We start from the raw sequence: 20,998 nt of genomic DNA on the forward strand, positions 1-20,998 counted from the left end.
GCAACATTAACTGATAATAGTTTTCAATAGTCAAGAAAGCTCCTCTGTGATTCTTCGAATGAAAATTGTAATTGAATGCCACGTCCATTTTGTATGGAAATAAGAGAATCATATCTTTCTATTCAGGCCTGTTCCATAATAATTTGAAATTCTGTGATACGGAAACGGCTGATAGTATTATTATAAGCACGGACTTTTTTATTACTCTTCTCCTATGTCTAGTGTCTAGTTTGAGCAGATGAAACTGTGAGCTGACTGTTTCACCTGTTAATCGAAGTACTGAAAATCCTACATAATATTGAGGTATTGTCAATTCAAATCTAAAAATTATATATCGATAAAAGTGTAGTCTTAATTAAGAATATAACATGTTAATGAGATATATCAATAATTGGAATGCCAGATACCAGTTTCGGTTGTTGAAACGATGTCAATATAGTAGACTAAGACATGAATACGAAGAGGCTGAATATAGTAGTAGAATTATGTAGAGTAGAGTAGTTTATATAGTAATAGAATACTATGTAGTGATGAGCAAGCAATATGATTGGTATATGAATGACTCATCAATGTCTGCTATTGGTTCACATAAGATACTCCCACAATGATAGTTCATACGTTAGTATCATTCAGTTCATGGTGAAACCATAGAGAAATAGAGAAACCATAGAGAAAACATAGATATCCCATGGTATAGGGCGTTTATGTCGCAACTTTTACTGTTATCTCAAGCCGATTACTGTCGATTATTGTCAATTTTTACTGTTTTGCCCGGGTGAGATTGTATGAACGGCACTATATGAGAGACTGCCAGCGTCACACAGCTTTATGGTAAAGAACTACGTGGACTATCGGCTTGAGATAACAGAGAAAGTTACGACATAAACACCCTATACCACGGGATATCTACTTTTGCTATTGTTTCTCTATGGTAAAACATACTAGCTCATGGTTCATGCAACATACATTTTGTACCCACGCAATGGTACAAAAATGTTCAAATTGGTTTCATTTCAATAGTACAATATTTACAATCCTAGAGAAAAAACCCTTAAGAAATCCTATAGAAGACTGAATAATATTGCAGACTAGGTAATGTTAATGGAACACACTATTCTCTCATAAAACAATTTCAAAGTACATAGTATGAAATTTTACGTGATTTATAATTTCAAATGGAGCTCGCTCTTTCTACTTTTAATGCGAGAATGATGTTCAATCAAAGGTTTCATTCAATTTTCAAATTTTAGTATAATATTATTCAATTTAAGCTATTGTTATCATTTATTTTCCGATGGAAGAGCCCAATTACATCCTAGGGTTGTGTCTGGATATTGGAGAAGATGATGATAAGAGATGGAAGAAACTTAAAATGAGTTCCGAGCAACCAGGAATCCATTCCCAAACTTATAAAGAATATTCAGTTGAGCTAGTTGGCTCTTATCCATGAGTTTAGGAGGAGCATGTCTCTTATCTCATCTGAGTGAATAGATGATATCGATCAAATCAACCACTTTATTGTACTTCCAATTCCACTATGACTTCAAGTAAAAATTAAATAAAAATACCTTCTATTTTGTAGAATAGAAGGATTTCACACTGGAAATAAATGTGGCTTGAATGAATTGAGTGGAACTGACAACATCTCTTTCATTTCACCTTGATATGATTTTTATCGTGAGACTTAATGATATTATTCATCATGTCTCTACAAGGCATGAAATAGGAAAACCTATTTTCATGAAAAATAGCTCTCTTTTGTATAGAGAGGATGATCAATCCCCTTGTTTTAAAGCAGCTTCAATGAGAATATTATTGAGACACATTGAAAGGGAAATCATGTAGTGTTCAGGTAAAACCACAGGATACAGCATATTAGGGAGTTTTCTCTGGTAAAACGTTCAAGTTAAGCGCAAGCCCAAAATAGAGATGGTTGTCCGTGTTCAATTATTTTTATGTTAGATTGTCACTTAGTGAGCTGAAAACAACAAACTGTGTTCACTACAAGTGAAATGGAACATCTCTCAAAATTAAAAACAGCTTCATCAGGATTAGACTATAGTGAGATCCACATTACAAATTCAGTAGAGATTATAGGATGGCATTGATGTCACTCTTCCTTTCCATCAGCTTCGTGGTTTAGTGGAATAGTGGACATTACTGTCCAAACTTCGCCACGTCATCAAATAAAGAAGTCATTCTATTTTATTCTTCCTCATAATTGAATAACTTAGCTATGATTCACGTTAACATGCGATAAGACTGACCTTATATCACAGATATAAACAATATATCTTGTTAACAATGATCAATATTGTATTTTGTATATAACAATGATCTAAAGCATGTTTAATTAGTCAAGAAAATGATTATATTCTCTCATGTTTCGATAAAAAATTTGCGAATGATTGAGATGAGATATGTTTGTAGTTAATCATATATTCACATAGTCTGCAAAAAATTTTGACAACGGTGCGGAGTTGAAAATATTTTCTGCCTTTGTGAGGTGTTGAGTTAGAAAAGTTTTTCAACTTTTCAAAATTAGGACTTGTTAGCAGATTTGTGAAAGCTTTCTGCTTTGTTCAATGATAGGCAATGAATAGAATAGAATAGATGTTTATTTCATCAAGACAATTGTAAAATACAATAGTTACACTTTCTACCAATTGAAAGACAATAGAAAGTACCAATAGACAATAATGACAAGAAAATAATTACAATATTCTTGATATAGCAATACTATAATGGAAGTCTCTATAAACAGTAAATTACAGAAAATAGTTACTTCATAGCCCGTTTGTTGACTATCGTACAATAGTACAAACAAAAACTTGTAATAATAAGTAAAATTCTAGCATTACTATTAATAAATTATCATTACGATTTGAAAATATTCGAAAACTGAATGAATCATTTCAGGCACAATACTATTATACTATGGGCACGTTAAGTGTCAGTCCCGGCTGAAGTATGACAGTCGTAAGGCCCTTATGTATATTCAGGCAAGGAGGAACCTTCCCACCATCAAAAGACATACGAATTTACTTTTTATCTTTATTAAAATTTACGAATCATCGACATAAAAAAACTGTCAAATCTCTCTTAACTCACTCATCCAAGAATGGGATTGAGATGAGATTTTGATCAGTTTCTCTATCACTTCATACGTCCACCAACAGTAATCGAAAATATATCAATAATTATCACTTGTTTCAGAGCTGCTTTTTATGTTGATTGCTCATTGTTCTTCGATATAAAGAAAAAACCAATCAAGGTTCTTTGTCATTTTTGAACTTTGCAAAGAGATACAGAGAAGCTGAAATTGTGAGTACATCTACTAACAAATAATTTATACAAATACAAAAACATTATTATAAGTAGGCTAACACTTATAAAAAATCGCTCTACTCTAATAGAAAAATTAAGGTTTTAGTACTGATCTTGAGTTACCTAAAGAAATGTTGAAAATTCATTTCATGTGAGATTGTATGTCATGATATACTGATTCTCTGACTACTGTTCAGATATTCATGTTGAAATTCAATTCATATCTTGATTTTTATTGGTTTTGATTTCCAACAAAGATTCAAGATAACTACAAAAATTAGTTTTGAGTTTTGAATTGGAATGTAAGAATAGAATGAGAATTCTTCTTGTAAAGGACTACCAACTATAATAATAATAAAATATACTTTTTATTCATGATTTGTTAATCTTGAGTACCTACTGTAATCAGTGGATCAACTAGAATATAATTTATATCCATTATTCTTTATTTGTTGATCTCGAGTGCCTACTGTAATCAGTGGATCACTGGCATTAAAAAGGAATGATGACATCATCACACCATTGTTCCAATGTAGAACAGATGAAGTTATTTTTCGTTCAAGCATCTATTCAGTATCACCCAGAACATTAATTTCATTGGAAAGAACATTAATTTATTGATGTTGATATCAATGAATTATCAAATAATAATTATTTCAATTGAGATTGAGCAAGATGATTAATGTTACTGGAAATCGGATAAAATAATAAAATACTGAATAATTGAAAAGCTTAGTGAGAAATGAATAATCTCTTATCATCAATTTCCAGAGAAAAATGAAGTTTCGCACCTACCTTTGTGCTGTAGGCCTACTTTCCATCACGTTTGTGGAAGGTAAATCAGATATATTATCAAAAATTCACATTCTATGATGATCATTATAATGTGTACCAAACACTCTTCTCTAACTGAATTCAAACATTGAAATCCAGAATGTATAGATAATAGGCTCTATTATCTTCCTCAACAATATTATACTCTTTGTTTCATGTATATTTTACAACTTTTGAGGATTTTAATGGAGCATAATTTTTTCATAGTAAGTTATTCTTATACGGTATCCAAACTAAAACTTTCTTAGTATGGATTCCTAATACAGTATAGCCTATATCAGTGAAAACTTATAGACTGTTTCATTCTATGCCTATATAATATAATACAACCTATAGCCTATAAATAGTTGTAGATTGCAAACACATTGCATCATGATTGTTGATTGTCAAATCAGTTGATATCAATATTCTCATTTGACAAACTAGTTATCCAATCCTTATTGTAGATCTGCAGACAAATGTAGTTATTAATTGATAAACCATAAAAATATCGATTATTTTTTGACAACCAATCCTGACCAATATATTCAGATACAGTAAACTTGTATATTTTTATTTCACAAACTTTTTATCAACTGCTTGATCAGTACTTAACTCTGATTATTGATTGAATAATATTGATGTTCCTTCAAAATATTTCGCTGATTGACATATCATAGAGACAAGATAGCATACGAAGATATCTCATGGTATAGGTCATTTATGTTCTCAATTTCAAGCCAATATCCTGTTAACTCTAGCCGACTCATGTCTATTATTATTGCTTTGTTGGGGTGAGAGTGTAAGAGCGGCACATTATGAGAGACTACCAGCTTCACCAAAAGAGCTGCTAGGACTATCGGCTCGAGTTGACAGTGAAATTTGCGAAATAAACGCCCTATACCAAGGGATATCTCCTCATGCTATTTTCCCTGTATGATAATATCCTGACCAATCATTCAAGATTCAGTTGATGTGGATATTTTCATTCGACAAACTGCTTGATCATTGGAGTCAACTGAAATTAATAATTCAATTTATGTACTTCTGACTGATTTTCTATTGTATTGATGTACCTTTTAATTTTTGATTCTTGATTGAAATTGATGTAATTCAGACTCATTTTCTATAAAATTATGTACCTTTGTTTGATTCTTGATTGAATCGATGTACTTCAAATAAATTTTCTTTTTAATTGAAGTACCTTTGTTCGATTATTGATTGAATTGATGTACTTCGGATCGATTCTTGATGGAATTAATTTTCCTTTGAACATTGATTGACAGCATTTCTTCTTCCCGACCCCACGACTCACAAGAATTGGAACCTAGTAAATCATGACAATTGCGGTATTCAAAACAACCATATCGAGCAGAGACAATTATTGATCAGCTTTGTGCGAGATGCCAACATCGGAGAACATCCCTGGGTCGTCTCTGTTTACATTCAGAACCCCGGTAAGTTGGCAATGAAAACAATGTGTTGTATTGTTTTTCCATGAAAAACAATATGTTGAAATATATTAACATGAAAATACTTCACTTCATCAGTATTGATAAAATCATTTAATTAGAATTCATGAAAGATCAAGTCAATTGGAGTTTTATTCCATTAACGGCCGTTTGCACAGTCGAAGCTCAAACTGAAATCGATCAGTTGTTTGCTTAAACTCAAAATAAACTACCTACATTATAAAGAATGAGACTTGATATGGATTCAAACCAGTTTGAAATGTAATTTAGTTTAAACTGACAGCATTAAATTCATTACAGTTTTCATTCAATACTTGTTCAATCTCAAACATAATATGTGCTACAGATTTACAATCATAATCATGATAATGTAATAATATGGAGCATCGTTATGGGTTTTTTCAAATTTTTCAAGATTTCAGTTTGTCAAGTTTATTATTAGACAGTACAGGTTACCGTACCTGCAAGTATGGAATAATATTTTGCATATTATAATCACTTCTATCCAATGATGAAAGGATAAAATAGAAAGATACTCATGGAAGATTTATCTATTCCGTCAGCGGTTGGCGATGTTATTAACCACACGAATTGCATGGGCGCAATCATCACAGATCGTCACGTGTTGTCTGCCTCCAGCTGTTTCAACAAGTTTGGATCCCAAGAGGTTCCATATCATTCGTGAGTTACAAACTATTCTTGTATCCCAATCACATTAAGTTACATCGTAAAGAAACAATAGCGTAAGCGTAAACTACTTATTAGCTTAATAAGTTATATTGTAATAATTAACTTTTTAGCGTAATAATAATACAGTATTATAATAATATAACCCCTGATATTATTAATTATGTCAATCAAATCACATCAATTATGATGTGGGGGTAGGAGACCCCTTGTAAACTAATAGCATAAACTTATGCTATTGTTTCTCTATGTTTACATTAAGTCGTATTTAGACACACTAAAGTCATATAAGGTGTATTAAGTCACATTCATATTCAATTCATGGATCATGCAACCTACGGAACAGAAATGTCTTCAAGTATTGCAGTAGTGGAGGAGGTGGTATTGCATTGAATAGCTATTTTTCAATAGATAGAGAAATGGCAAAAATTTGAAATTTAAAAGTACTCTTTCAACATGTTCTCCTCGATTTAAAGTACATGCAAGTATCCCTAAACAAGGAAATGAACATCAAGGGATGTCAAATATGATCTTAGAACTTCCTATTATGTTGTCAAAAAAATGATGTTCTGATGGATATACAAATAAGAATAGATAGATATCCTCTATATTGAGCGAGCAATTTCTGTATCTGGTTATTTATTTATATTTATATCTGGATATTCATGTTCAACGGATCTCGAGAACGGCTCTAACGATTTTCACGAAATTTGGAGCATAGTAGGTTTATGATAGAAAAAATTCGATTGCACTGGGTTTCATACCTGGGAAAACTCGCTGAAGGACATGAAAAGGATAATTCATCCGTAGAAAAACAGATGATAATTTCGTCGTCTGTCGATTTGTGTGTGAAGATGTGTGTGCCTGTGTGGGAGATCAGCTGTGTAATCAATTAGCTTACCATATCTCGAGAGAAATCTAGAAATTTTAACTGACTCGATCAATATAATCTGATTTGTTTACATGAGATGTTAAGCTGCGTACACATATACGTGCTTCCAACCCGCACCGAGCACGCTCCTCCCTCGTACCGTAACTGTTACTGTAACCGTACTGTTAACAGTAGACCTCACGCAGTATTCTCATCCATAAGTACCTGATTGAAACTATAGACCTTATGGAAATACAGCAATAGACTGGCTTCTCCGCACATCTGTGTTATCACTTGTCAGCTGATTTATGATGAATAATTCTATAGTCTGATTTTTACTCCAATATTGGGGTATGAAGGAGGCTCCTTTTTCCTTTTATATTATCCTTGAAATGCAAAATGTCCAAAAACCTTGTATATACGTCGATGCGCAATTAAAAAAGGAACATAACTGTCAAATTTCATGAAAATCTATTACCGCGTTTCGTCGTAAATGCGCAACATATAAACATTTAAACATTAAGAGAAATGCCAAACCGTCGACTTGAATCTTAGACCTCACTTTGCTTGGTCAATTAGAACTTTTATGTTTTCAAATATTTGGACTGAAAATTTGACCTGAATTCAAGTGTATGGAACATAACCTACTTTTTGGAATATTGTTAATGTATAAAGCAAAATCCGTGGAAGAAACCGTTTTGGGTTGTGCCTGTTAGTGCTTCCCCAATCATTTTAAAGAATTGAGTTCTGTTTATCATTAAATAAATAACAAGCGAAGCTCGTTGCCCCGATATTACATACATTAAATGCAATATATGCACTATACAAGAATGGAAACGATTTAATATTGTCGAAACCAATGATTTGATAAAACAATTTGAAATATCAGCTGTTTCGGTTGCTGGCAGCTGTACAATTATTAGTATTCCTAATGAACAGGAAGCTCGAATTTTGAGCAGCAAGATTGTGAGGACGAGGTTCTGCGATTGGCCATCAGCTGTTGACCAATGACGGCTGAGCTCCACTGTCATTGGTCGAGGCTAGACACGCTCAAGTATTCCAAATATGGTCATCAAAACCGTTGAAGCTTTCTCTGCTTGAATCTTTTTTCGCTCCATTATGTTTCCACCCATAACATAGAAGCATGAAATTGCAAAGTTTGATTGAATTATCTCGAAGTTTCGATTAAAAAAGCGACGATATATCGAAAACAACCTATGATCCAGGCTTGTATGATTTTCTTGTTGTGTTCTAGGGTAAGAGTGAGGGTTGGAGAATTGGACAAGGGTACCAATCCGGATTGTTCCAGCGACAACCATTGTGCTCCAAAGTATAATGAGTACGAAATAGCCAAAGTGACATACCACTCTGGCAACGGGTATGCCGAGGATGGCATGAATATAGCGCTGCTCACAACTGACCGTCAAATGGAGTTCAACGGTGAGTTGAACAAAAATCGAACAAGAATCGAACAAAAATTGAAAAAAATCTGACGATGATATCATGATAATCATGCTTCTCATGTTTACACTTTCTTGACTGAAGACTACTTCTATCCTGATTTCAAATTATGATCATACAATATCTTCCTATGTCGATTTATTCTTAATCTAACAAAAATAGAAAAATCTGACGATGATATTATGATAATCATGTTTCTCATGTTTACACATTGTTGACTGAAGACTACTTCTATCATAAGAAGCCCTAATTTCAAATTATGATTATACAATTTCTTCTTTAGTTTTCAAATTGTTGACTGCAGGCTACTTTCATCGGATGAAGCCCTGTCTCTGATAAAGATCATGCCATTGCTTCTTATGAGAGAGTATGCACTCTATACACATTGGTGACATGGTGACTGTAGACTACTTCTGTCAAAGTTAGCCCTGATTTTGAAAAATATAATACAATTGCTTTTTATGAGACTTCTCACATTCTTGACTACATACTTCTTCTATAGCTCTATTTTTCTAATTTATATCATACCATTGCTTCTTATGAGAGCGTTTACAAATTGTTGACTGCAGAATACTTCTTTCAAATGAAGTCCTAATTTCTGATAAAAATGGTACCAATTCTTCTCATGAGAGATATCACACAGATTGGTGACTGCAGAATCCTTCTATCAAAAGCCCTACTTTTTAATGAAGATAATACTATTGCTTCTTATGAGAGAGTTTACACATTTCAGCCTGCAGATTACTTTCATCAAATGTGGCCCTGCTTTTTAATGAAGACCATAATCATTGTTCTTCATGAGCATGTATTATTCTGGTGACTGCAAACCATTTCTATCAAATGAAGCCCTACTTTCTATTGATGATCATACCACTATTCTGTAAGAGAGAGCTTGATCATTGGTGACTGCATATTATTACCATAGAGAAACAATAGCATAAGTAGATATCCCATGGTATTGGGCGTTTATGTCGCAACTTTTACTATTATCTCAAGCAGATTACTGTTAATTATTGTCGAATTTTACTATTTTGTTGGGGTGAGAGTGTATGAACGGCATAATATGAGAGACTACCAGTGTCACACAGCTTCAAGGGAAAGAATTACATGAACTATGTGCTTGAGATAACAGTAAGAGTTGACATGAACGCCCTACCATGGGATATCCACTTATGCTATCGTTTCTCTATGATATTACTTTCATTAGAATGAAGCCCTGATCTCTGATGAAGATCATGCCATTGCTTCTTATGAGAGAGTATGCACTCTATACACATTGGTGACATGGTGACTGTAGACTACTTCTGTCAAAGTTAGCCCTGATTTTGAAAAATATAATACAATTGCTTTTTATGAGACTTCTCACATTCTTGACTACATACTTCTTCTATAGCTCTATTTTTCTAATTTATATCATACCATTGCTTCTTATGAGAGCGTTTACAAATTGTTGACTGCAGAATACTTCTTTCAAATGAAGTCCTACTTTCTAATAAAAATAGAACCAATTCTTCTCATGAGAGATATCACACAGATTGGTGACTGCAGAATCCTTCTATCAAAAGCCCTACTTTTTTTTAATGAAGATACTATTGCTTCTTATGAGAGAGTTTACACATTTCAGCCTGCAGATTACTTTCATCAAATGTGGCCCTGCTTTTTAATGAAGACCATAATCATTGTTCTTCATGAGCATGTATTATTCTGGTGACTGCAAACCACTTCTATCAAATGAAGCCCTACTTTCTAATGAGGATCATACCACTATTCTGTAAGAGAGAGCTTGATCATTGGTGACTGCATATTATTACCATAGAGAAACAATAGCATAAGTAGATATCCCATGGTATTGGGCGTTTATGTCGCAACTTTTACTATTATCTCAAGCAGATTACTGTTAATTATTGTCGAATTTTACTATTTTGTTGGGGTGAGAGTGTATGAACGGCATAATATGAGAGACTACCAGTGTCACACAGCTTCAAGGGAAAGAATTACATGAACTATGTGCTTGAGATAACAGTAAGAGTTGACATGAACGCCCTACCATGGGATATCCACTTATGCTATTGTTTCTCTATGATATTACTTTCATCAAAATGAAGCCCTGATTCTTGATTAAGATCATACCATTGTTCTAAAAGGGAGATTCCACATATTGGTGACTGAAGATAACACTCATGAAATGAAGCCCTGCTTTCTAATGAAGATGATAACATTTTCATGAGAGATTACACACATTTGTTACTGTAGACTACTTTTATCAAATGGAGGCCTGATTCCTAATTTCTAATGAATATCATATAATTGCTCCCTATGAAAGAGTTGGTGACTGCAGACTAGAATGTTGAGGCAACTAACGAAAACTCCAATTTCCAATTTCGCCTTGTTTATCAACAAATTAGGGTTTGTGAACACAGAGTTATGTGGCGCCGCTTTGTTTGGAGCACGGTGATCTGATGGAAACCGACTATGGAGGACAACTCGGCATCAAACTGAGTGGTTGGGGCAAAAATAATGATTGTGAGTTATACCATAGAGAAACGAAAACTATATCTTCCCTTATCTTTGCTAATACCAAATCAGAATCTTCCTAACATCATTTTCAAGAGAGTAACACGAAATTGAATCATCGCAAAGCTGTCAGTTGTCGTCTGTGAACATTTAATCAAGAACATGTTGAATAATTATTAATATCGGGGCACCGAGCTTCGCTCGTTATTTTTATTTATTGATAAACAGAACAAAATTCTCTAAAATGATCGTGTTTATATTTCAAAGCTGGCTATACGCCAACTTATGAATTTCGGGGATGCGATATTTTGATTTTTCACTTACTCACTTTTTTACTATCCACAGCTGATCAGCCAAGGATGAATAATCCTATTAATGTCGTTCAGCGAGTTTTCTCAAGGATGATACCTAGTGCAATCGAATCTTTATATCATAAACCTACTATGTTCCAAATTTCGTGAAAATCTTTAGAGCCGTTTTCGAGATCCGTTAAACATAAATAACCAGATATAAAAATAACCAGATATATAAAAAATATACAGAAATTGCTCGCTTAATATAATAGGATAATTTTCCTCATGTATTCTTCAACCTCAGTAATAAGTGAGTTGATGATCATTCATGAAGAAACTCGTGAAGTATCACGAGTGAAGAATAATTATTATTCTCCAGAATAGGCTTCTAAAACTTATAATATTATGTATGAATGTGAGTTGAAAATTTGTTGAGTAGAATGAATTTACATTATCTCTGAAGCTGAATATAATTTGACTATCATATTATAATATTTTCTATTATTTTATGATATCTTAGGATGAACAGTTGTGATGAATCTCCACCTCACATGTGTGGTATAAGCATGGGCTGGCTACTAACTAACGTTCCAAATGTCTAATACGTCTTTACAGTCGTAAACCTGTGGCTTTATTACCAGACTTTAAATCTCAGGTAGAGAAATTTGAGAATTTGGGTGATTCAGGTTTTTAAACCTGTGACTGTAGGCGGGAGACTGCAGTATACAGCAGGGGCGAGGCGTGACTTTTTGGTTCAGTCATCTCCAGGAAATTCAGTTGAAAGTTTGAATGAAAGCTGCACCCCCTCCCCTACTTTAAAGATAATGTTTTATTTTGGACGTTTATTTATCGAGAGAGATGACATCTAGTACAAGATAAGCTTTCTATTCAAAATCCTAGAGTTTGAATGTCTAGAACTTGGCTAAATCTCAAGCTCGGGAACTGGCCCTCAAATTAAAAAAAATTAAATAAAATTCTTTATTCTTCATAAATTCATACAACAAGTACACCATCAATAATGACAGGGAGAGAAAAATAAGGTAACCTTGTGCTATTCCACTCCCAAATTTAGATAAGATTACACATAGTCCGAAATAGGTCAAGTCTTGTAGTTGTTCACTTCACTAAAAAAATTTCAGTTCTAAATTATTTTCACAAAGTAGATTTTCAAATTTAGATGCTTCAGAACCAAACATAGGAGAAATAATAATAATTATCATCAATAACAAATTGCAACATAATAATTATCGTACTGTTTGCAACACTGACGCGGAACAGTGGAATCGCAGAAAATAGCGATGTCTTTGACAGTTTACTCCACCATCGTTTACGGGGAGAGGGAGAGTGATGATGCAGAAGAGTGGTGGTAACCAATGCTAAATAGCATTACTGGAATCGCATATTTTTGAGAATCACATTGAACGGATGGAACTGATGATGCAGTAGTCTACTTCATTCAAGCTTGGCGCGCTCGCAAAAAACATTTCTCTTTTGGTTTCCTCACTTTTTTTTGTATTTATTTTAAATATTTCCAATTTAATAATATACACATTACATATCAATTTCTGTCCAGTCATCGGCGAATCCAGAGATGACCGGACGCCTCGCCTCTGGTATACAGAGTATCCCACTGGATATTTTGCTAAAAAGATATAAATTAAAACTCAGGGGAGAATTTATATATTTTTTTATTTTTCCAAGAATATTACATGATTTCATCAATGGAGAGAAGAGATGAAGTTTATATACCATGTGTCAAAACAAGGAACAAATTTTCCATTTAAAAAAAAATCTCTTTGAATATCCAAAATCAACATAATCAAAAAGAAACTATTCAAATAATTCACAATTTTTAATTAACTTTAAAATTTTGTTGTTCAAGGAATAACAACTTACATTCTAACACCAGCTGTTATATTTAAATATACCAGCATGAACTGTGAAAATCCAAACACAGCTGTGTTTGAGAAGAAAATACCAATTAGAACCGTACAAATCAAAACCTGACATGTATGAAAGCCTCATTCGTTTTCGGTAACGAACCGAACCGAACCGAAAACGAACCGAACCGAATGAAACCGAATGCGTGTGAAGCTAGCCTAAGAATAAGACCATGATTGATATCTTTCTAGTTACCGACGTTTTTCCAAAAATATTGAAAAAGTGATGTATCTCGAATCTACAGTCGATAGAAGAAAGTTTTACTGAACATTTTTTGTTGCAAATCTCATGTAGATTCTATGGTTCGCTAGTGTTACACCTTTCGTGGAACACCATGCATACTGCAGTTTTTCGTCCACAGACCTGCGTTGTTGCCGAAGGTCTTCGACCCCACTGAAACTTATTAGACATGTCAAACGTTACGTTAGTGACCAGCCTAAGGAAGACAATAAATTCGTGTTCATGATACTAGGCTATATTGAAATGAGAAACTCATATTATGAATTCTCAATGCCACAGCCAATGTTGAGGAGAAAAAGCTGAAGCAGGCTCGAGTCCTGGTGTTAACCGAGGAGGAGAACACGCAGGTGTTCAACCAACTGCGGGGCTCGTTCCTACGACGGGCGAACCGCGAGTCCAGTTTCTGTGTGGGACAGACAGGCGGCGAGTCACGACACGACACCGACATCGGAGGGCCTTTCATGATGGAGAGGGCTGTGGGTTCGGACAGGGCTCGGATGTATCTGGTGGGCATTCTCTCTTTTTCGACCGACCGTGTAAACCTGCCTCAACATGGTGTTCCCGATGTCTACGTCAAGGTCAAGTTTTTCTGGCCGTGGATCCTCGACCAGATCGATCCTGATTTGTTGCCCACTGACCTTCCTCACACCTCTTGAATAACCTGAAATATCACTGTTGAATATTGCGGTTGAATATCACTGTTGAATATACTGTCAAATAATACTGTTTAATATCACTGCTCAATATCACTGTTTAATATCACTGTTGAATATGACTATTGAATATCACTGTTGGGGCCGTTTGCACAGTCAAAGCTGAAACTCGATTCAATCAGCTGATGGCTTGAATCAAAATGAAACACATTATAACAAATTAGACTTGATACGGATTTAATCCAGTTCAAAATGAAATTTAGTTTAAACTGTCACTGTGTAAACGGCCCAAAGTATCATAATAACGCAAACTATTACAGTTTTTAAATATCACTGATAGTATCATAATAACGTGAAATATTACTGTTGGATATTACTGTTGAATATTACTGTAGAATATTGCTGTTGAATATCACTGTTTGATAGTTTGTAAAGTATTACTGCATTAAACTTTTTCAGGTATCACTGTTTTAAAAGTTTGTGAGAAGAGCAATTTTGGTCTGAGCTTGCTGCTTTCTCACCGTAATAACTACAATTATAATGTCCCGGTTGCACAAAGGCCGGTTGAATTTTTGAAAAGGCTTGGAGAAGGCTTTTTTGAACGGTCGGCTCCTCTGATTGGTTCTCTTGGAATTTGATCACGATTAAAATTCAACCGGCTCTTGTGCAACCGTCACAAGAAGAGCAGTTTTGGGCTAAGCCTGCAGTAATATTTATAAAAGCCAATGAAGCTTAATATTTTATAAAGAAGCTATAATATAGCCTTAAGCTGTAATATTTATAAAGCCAGTGATATTTTTAAGCCAACAGTAATATTTATAAAATTTGAAAGAAGAGCAGTTTTGGGCTAAGCCTGGTGCTCTCTCTCTCTCGGTGATAACTACATCATGATTTGTGGTTGCATAAATAATGAATGGAGAAACTCACCCTAATAAATAGTAATTCTGTTCTATCACAATTATTTAATAGAATGTGATTGAAATCAACGTATGGACGTCATTATTTTGATGATAAAGTTTAATTGTGGATTGAAAATTATTGCTTTTAGTTCATTGCTATTGAATAGTAAAATGTGATACATTTTTCTGTAATATTTTGATTTTGTATTCTGCTGCTTTTCAATGTAGCCTATAATTATTTGATGTATACCGATGTGAACAATAAAACATAATTTGATTTGATTTAAATTCGTTTAGCCTGTTATGCTTTCTCATATAAGTAATATTATACTTACTCCATACTTATTATGTTTTGTGATTGTATAAATGAATGGATAAATTGAATAAAAACACAAATATGTTGTCAAATTCTACACTGTTTTATTCAGTACACGACCAAGAAACGCCCAAAATAAGCGTTTTCTCAGCTTTTCTGCGTTTCCTCACCTTTTTCAATAATTTATGGAAATTTATTAGAAAAATCCAGTACACAGGTTTAGCTGAGGTGGAAGAATTTTGTTCGCCAAAGATACGCCAATATAGTAACAGGTGTTTTTCGAGAACAAATTGACGTAATACGTTCAAATTCGGTACAGAGGTCCCGCTGAGGTCTACATGCAGGCGAGTGAAGCGAGCACGCTGATCTCATTTTTGGACAATCCAGTCGGGGGTCCAGAATTCGGTACAGAGGTTCCGCTGAGGTCTACATGCAGGCGAGCGAAGAGAGCCCGCTGATCTCATTTTTGGACGATCCAGTCGGGGGTCCAGGGGGCGGAGCCCCCTGGCTAGACGGATATGGGAGCGAAGCGAGCCTGACGGCTAGTATCTTATAAATGTGCCGCCAGATTTGAAACTAAAAATGGCCACTCGATAATGATTATTGGTGTACTGACCTCTAGAGCAATATAGAATAATTATCCTATATTTTTCGCGATTATTTGGATTTGAGAATTTCAATCAATTTCTCGATTCGCTCATATTCATATTACAATTATTGGAACTCCAAGATAAATTATAATTTCAAATGTTTCGGAACTGTGTTCTATGTTGATTGCTCATTGTTTTGTTGAAGTCATGGGAAAAATTCAATTCTATTTGTCAGTGATTTACAGCGTTGACAAGAGCTGCATTTAATTTAGTGAAAGTACGGATAACAATGTTTATTCTGAAGTGCTTCGTTCTTTTGAATACATTTTGAGGAAATCTTATACTCTCTTGAGGAATGATATAGTAACAGATATTGTATGGAGAAAATAGATTGTTTGTGATATACATAGGAAATTATGTATATAATGGGCCATTCCCCATGTCATTGTTATTCACAGTTATTATTCTGGAATTAGTTGATCAAAGATTTACAATTTATCAGAATACTTTCTATAAGTGTGTGGAATGTTACAGTTGATCATATATCAATATCGAACAATTAATATGAATATATCCTTCTAGTCGTGACCCTGGGTCCCAGGGACCCAGGAATTTTTTGTTTTGGTTATAATTTTGCTTTCGTTCGCTTTACTGTCTATTGTGACCCATGTAAATTCATGTCAGTAGACACTTAAACTTGATGTGGAGTGTTAGTGCTCTGTGACTCGTTGTTTTCGTGAAATGAGTCTTCTGTGTCCCAGGGACCCAAGGGTCATGACAAACATAGTTTTTTTCATTTTGCTCAAATGTACATTTTTATTCAATAGTGATTTGATTCAAGCAGTAAATATGTACATTTTGAACAGAGACTTCAAAGAATGTGCAAATTGACTTTTAGATCTCTATTTCGATGGTATTAGTGATGCTTAAAATAAATTCATAGTTCAAGATGGAAATACTGACCTAAGTAGGATGATAGTGAAGCCAATGAGATTCATGTGACCCCAGGGATACTAAACTTCCCCTAAAAGTGAACTTTATATATTTTCCATGTTTCTAGTAGTGGTTCATGTAGGTTTTTGGGATTTATAATAGTATTCATCACTGAAATTTCATAAGTTTTGCAAAGATTGTGCAACATGAACTTGAGGGTATGGTAAAAACTACCCTAAGACGACCCTCCTATTTTTTTCCCAGCTCTTTAGTAGTATTGCATGTAAGATCCATCATAGTAATCGTCACTATAATTTTTCGTTCACTTTATATAAAATAATAACCAAACGTTACTTTTCACTACCCTGAAAATGCAAGTTTTTTTACCCTTGGACATATTAGAATCATAGAATTCCATTATATCTTAAAATATATTGAAATATTCAATATGAAAGAAATAATGAGTCACTGGAACCCAGGGTCACGACTAACGTTAGAAAAAAATAGGGTCACGACTAGAAGGTTAACAATACTAGCATATTGAGAGCTCCCAAATTTTGATAATTAGTATTGGATTAGTATTAAATTTGAATAATCTATTGACCGTTTTTACACTCAGCGTACAGATTGTCGGCCGACACTAAAAATATTGTCATTTGATTGACTAGCTCTCGCCAATAGCAGATCTTCAGCCAATCAGAGAACAATTTTGAGTGTCAGCCGACAATTGGTAGGTATGAGTGAAAACGGTCCTTATGAAATTATTCTCATAGTAGTTTTTGAACAGAAAATTCTTTCTGAATTGGGAAAAGCTATGAATTAGCATATGATCAAATGTTCCTCCTACCAATTCAATCAACATGCGAAAGTGATGTATAATATATCCTTGTTTTATATAATATTGTTATGTTCACATATTCCAGAAGAACTTTTCTGTATGAAGATACTTGTGAGTGGGGAGGAATTCCATTTTATAATAAACATTTTCATGAGAAATGAAGGTTATCATTGAACTTTAGGCTGTTCTTTTCATCCATTTGGTAGGATGTGGTGAGTAGAGATACTGTAATTGAAATCCAAGTGATCATTTGCATTTTATAATACAATAATTAGTATTAGAGGTCCTCGAAAATCTGTAAATCTTTTTCTCAGTTTGTAGTATTGCACTTACTGAATTGATGAGAGAAAATCAAACAGAAGACGTTTTGGGCGATTGTCTGTTTTCCTTGCTGATAATTTTCATCTCCAAGTTCTCAACAGGCCCGTGAGAGGTTGCTAGTCCTCCATCGGGCGCCTCCCCAGGTGGCGGATAGGGGAATGCCTCCCAGATATGGGAGGTACCGGTGAAATTAAATAGCCGGGGTGGACCAAAACTAGCAAGCCGGTCAACGGCCTTGAAGGCGGATGAGGAGAAATCCCAACGGCAGAGAGGGCGGAAGAACCTAGGGAGTTAACCCAAATTAAATCCAGGGTAGGTTACGCTCTGAAAGCTGTAGTGGAAGCAAGTACCTAGGAGATGGCAACTCTAAAAAAAGGACCCTGGTCCTCCAGGTTGGGGGTTGGGCGTAGGGCCAACAACCCTTCCCCGGAAAAACTCACACTCGTTGCGAAACCCACAACAAAGCCTCGGATAGGACAGGATTTTCGGATTAATAACAGGAATACAGACCCAACTTTGAATAATGATTTACGGAATAAGCGATCTAAGATCAGGAGAGATATGGATTGGAAAGTGGCAACGTTGAATGTTAGAACAATGTTGGCGCCTGGTAAGATGAAAGAGATAACATTGGGAATTTCAAAATTCAATTTGGATATAGTTGCTTTGCAGGAAATAAGGTGGCAAGGTAGAGGACAGATCGATAAAAAAGACTTCTCTTTGCTGTATAGTGGTACAGTAGATAGGACTGGATACGGGGGTACAGGCTTCTTCATTACGGCTGAAATGAGAAAAAAATTACTAAATTTTGAGCCAATATCGGAAAGAATGTTTATAATCAGACTGAAGGGAAGATTTAGAAATGTAACGTCGAGCTCTGTCATTGGCCGAGCATTCCCATTTGACGTATCTAGTCTCGGATAGTAACAGAGCTCAACGTTTTTTGAGTCAACAGCTATTGGCCGATCGTAGGGCTTCACAAACACTGTAACTCTGCTGCTAAATGCTTGAACTTTCAGTTTATTGGAGATTGATAAAAGTGTGACAGCTGAAACTAGTATCTAAAATTGTTCCAATGGATAGTGGAGAATGTGATAATGTGTTAGCTACTGATTCAAAATAGAAAAGATTATTACTATACTGAATAGAAAGACTAAATGATATTGTATTGTAGATGATATCTTTAAAAATTGTGAGAGCTGAACTCAAATGAACATTTATTGAATATTCATTTACTTATTCAATCATTTATTCATTCCATCATTCAGAATTACACAACTTACAGAAAAGTAAAAGTAATAGAAAAGTAAATATTCATTGTCACGTTTGACATAGTCTGAATGTATAATTATATATGAGTAGCCGGCAGATTTTGAAGCGAATGTGTTGGCTCAGATTCAATGTATGGTCTGAAACTATCTAGCCTCCTCAATCAAAAAAGTGGTATTCATAATGTCGAGTCGTCTGCATGCAATATCTACCACTAGATGTAGTGGTATACATAAGTATAGTGATCCTGGCAAAAACATTAGAGAGTTGTAGAATATAACTTACAACTTGAGATTGGCTTATTCTATCACATCCACCACAAGATAACCTTCACTACTGTGCAACACATAAACTTGATACTTTCTAAAAATTGATTGTTGATCAACAGGATATCCTGACCCTACATCTCACAAGAATTGGTATTTGCTGAATCAAAATGACTGTGGTTATCCGGTGGCTCACAGACAATTATCCACCTCTAATGTCCGATACGCAGATGGCCAATTTCCATGGGTAGTTCTCATCCATATCAAGGACCCAGGTAAATTGAACAGTCTATGAGAATTATTGATATCTTATTCAATTTTTCAAATCCTTCAGGAATCACAAACGACTGTTGAGATTAGGTCTATCCTATTTTTTGGGATTGTGACCTTAGTTGTATTTTTTTGATCAAATAGGGGTTAGACGGATGGATTGTGAATCAATAGATGGCTTTCGAATATACTCAGCAGGAAATTATTACTCAAATTGATTGTATGACATGTGTGCATCCGGTTTCAACATCCTCCAATTATTGTCAATTTGTTCAATTCTTCGATAATAATTGTTATTTAATTGCACACCTGTTTTTGAAGCTGGATGATGAGTGAGTGGATTGAATAGATAAATAATTTATTTATAAATGTATTTATCTTCTCAGAATTAAATTGTGACTTTGGACATATTAAATGCATGGGCTCGATCATCACTGATCGACACATTCTAACAGCTTCCAGTTGTTTCTACAGATATGGTACTGATGAAATTCCAGCGAGAGCGTGAGTTTTAAATTTTCTCCACTAATTTGAATAATATTTTCTGGATATTTGAAGGTTCACAGGTTGTTCAGTACCTATACTAGCACTCTGAGCAAAATAACTAATTATTATTCACAGTAGCACTGTTTATTTATGGGATCGAGTATAGTTAGAATATAGATCGAGTCTAATTTTTGTTTCACAGTTTTTCCAGTGTTTAATATATCCAACCATATCTTATTGCCAAATGACAAGATTGGATAACACCTGGAGCTTGTTTGACACATGGAAATAGCCTATGATATCTAATTACATATCATCAGTCTTTGATTGATGATGATTGATTGATTGACTGATTGATTTGCTGCCTTTATTGAAAAAAAAAATGATGGATAGATCATTAGATTTCATTTGGATCGATCGATGGATTTGATCTTCAGACTATGCCTAACCTAGTATAAATTAATTTTTCATTACCTTAAACTAGTTGATAATGCACGTTCATACTCCAGTACTCAAGCCTGTACTCCAGTACTCAAAA

At 34.4% G+C, this 20,998-nt stretch overlaps 1 protein-coding gene and 1 long non-coding RNA gene across 3 annotated transcripts; both read left to right on the forward strand.

The window, feature by feature from the left end:
* The first annotated feature begins 8 nt into the window (after window positions 1-8).
* On the forward strand, window positions 9-15,579 carry LOC111061485 (spaetzle-processing enzyme-like). 2 transcript variants are annotated; one of them, XM_039426671.1, is made up of 9 exons: window positions 54-303; window positions 3,217-3,324; window positions 4,099-4,162; window positions 4,877-4,881; window positions 5,423-5,597; window positions 6,176-6,293; window positions 8,426-8,609; window positions 11,052-11,154; window positions 13,899-15,579. In XM_039426671.1, the coding sequence occupies exons 3-9, from the start codon at window positions 4,105-4,107 to the stop codon at window positions 14,273-14,275; spliced, it is 1,020 nt and encodes a 339-aa protein (XP_039282605.1). In that variant the 5' UTR covers window positions 54-303; window positions 3,217-3,324; window positions 4,099-4,104; the 3' UTR covers window positions 14,276-15,579. The 2 variants fall into 2 exon arrangements, with proteins under 2 accessions (XP_039282606.1, XP_039282605.1); XM_039426672.1 differs by lacking the exon at window positions 4,877-4,881 and having other exon boundaries at window positions 9-303; window positions 5,427-5,597.
* Window positions 15,580-15,987: 408 nt separating this feature from the next.
* On the forward strand, window positions 15,988-20,478 carry LOC120350995. Its single transcript, XR_005571151.1, has 4 exons — window positions 15,988-16,452; window positions 17,934-18,060; window positions 19,827-19,979; window positions 20,361-20,478. It is a non-coding gene; the product is annotated as an uncharacterized LOC120350995 (long non-coding RNA).
* Window positions 20,479-20,998: the final 520 nt, after the last annotated feature.

The sequence above is a fragment of the Nilaparvata lugens genome, chromosome 4 (assembly GCF_014356525.2).
Source record: "Nilaparvata lugens isolate BPH chromosome 4, ASM1435652v1, whole genome shotgun sequence".
Classification (NCBI taxonomy): Eukaryota; Metazoa; Arthropoda; class Insecta; order Hemiptera; family Delphacidae; genus Nilaparvata; species Nilaparvata lugens.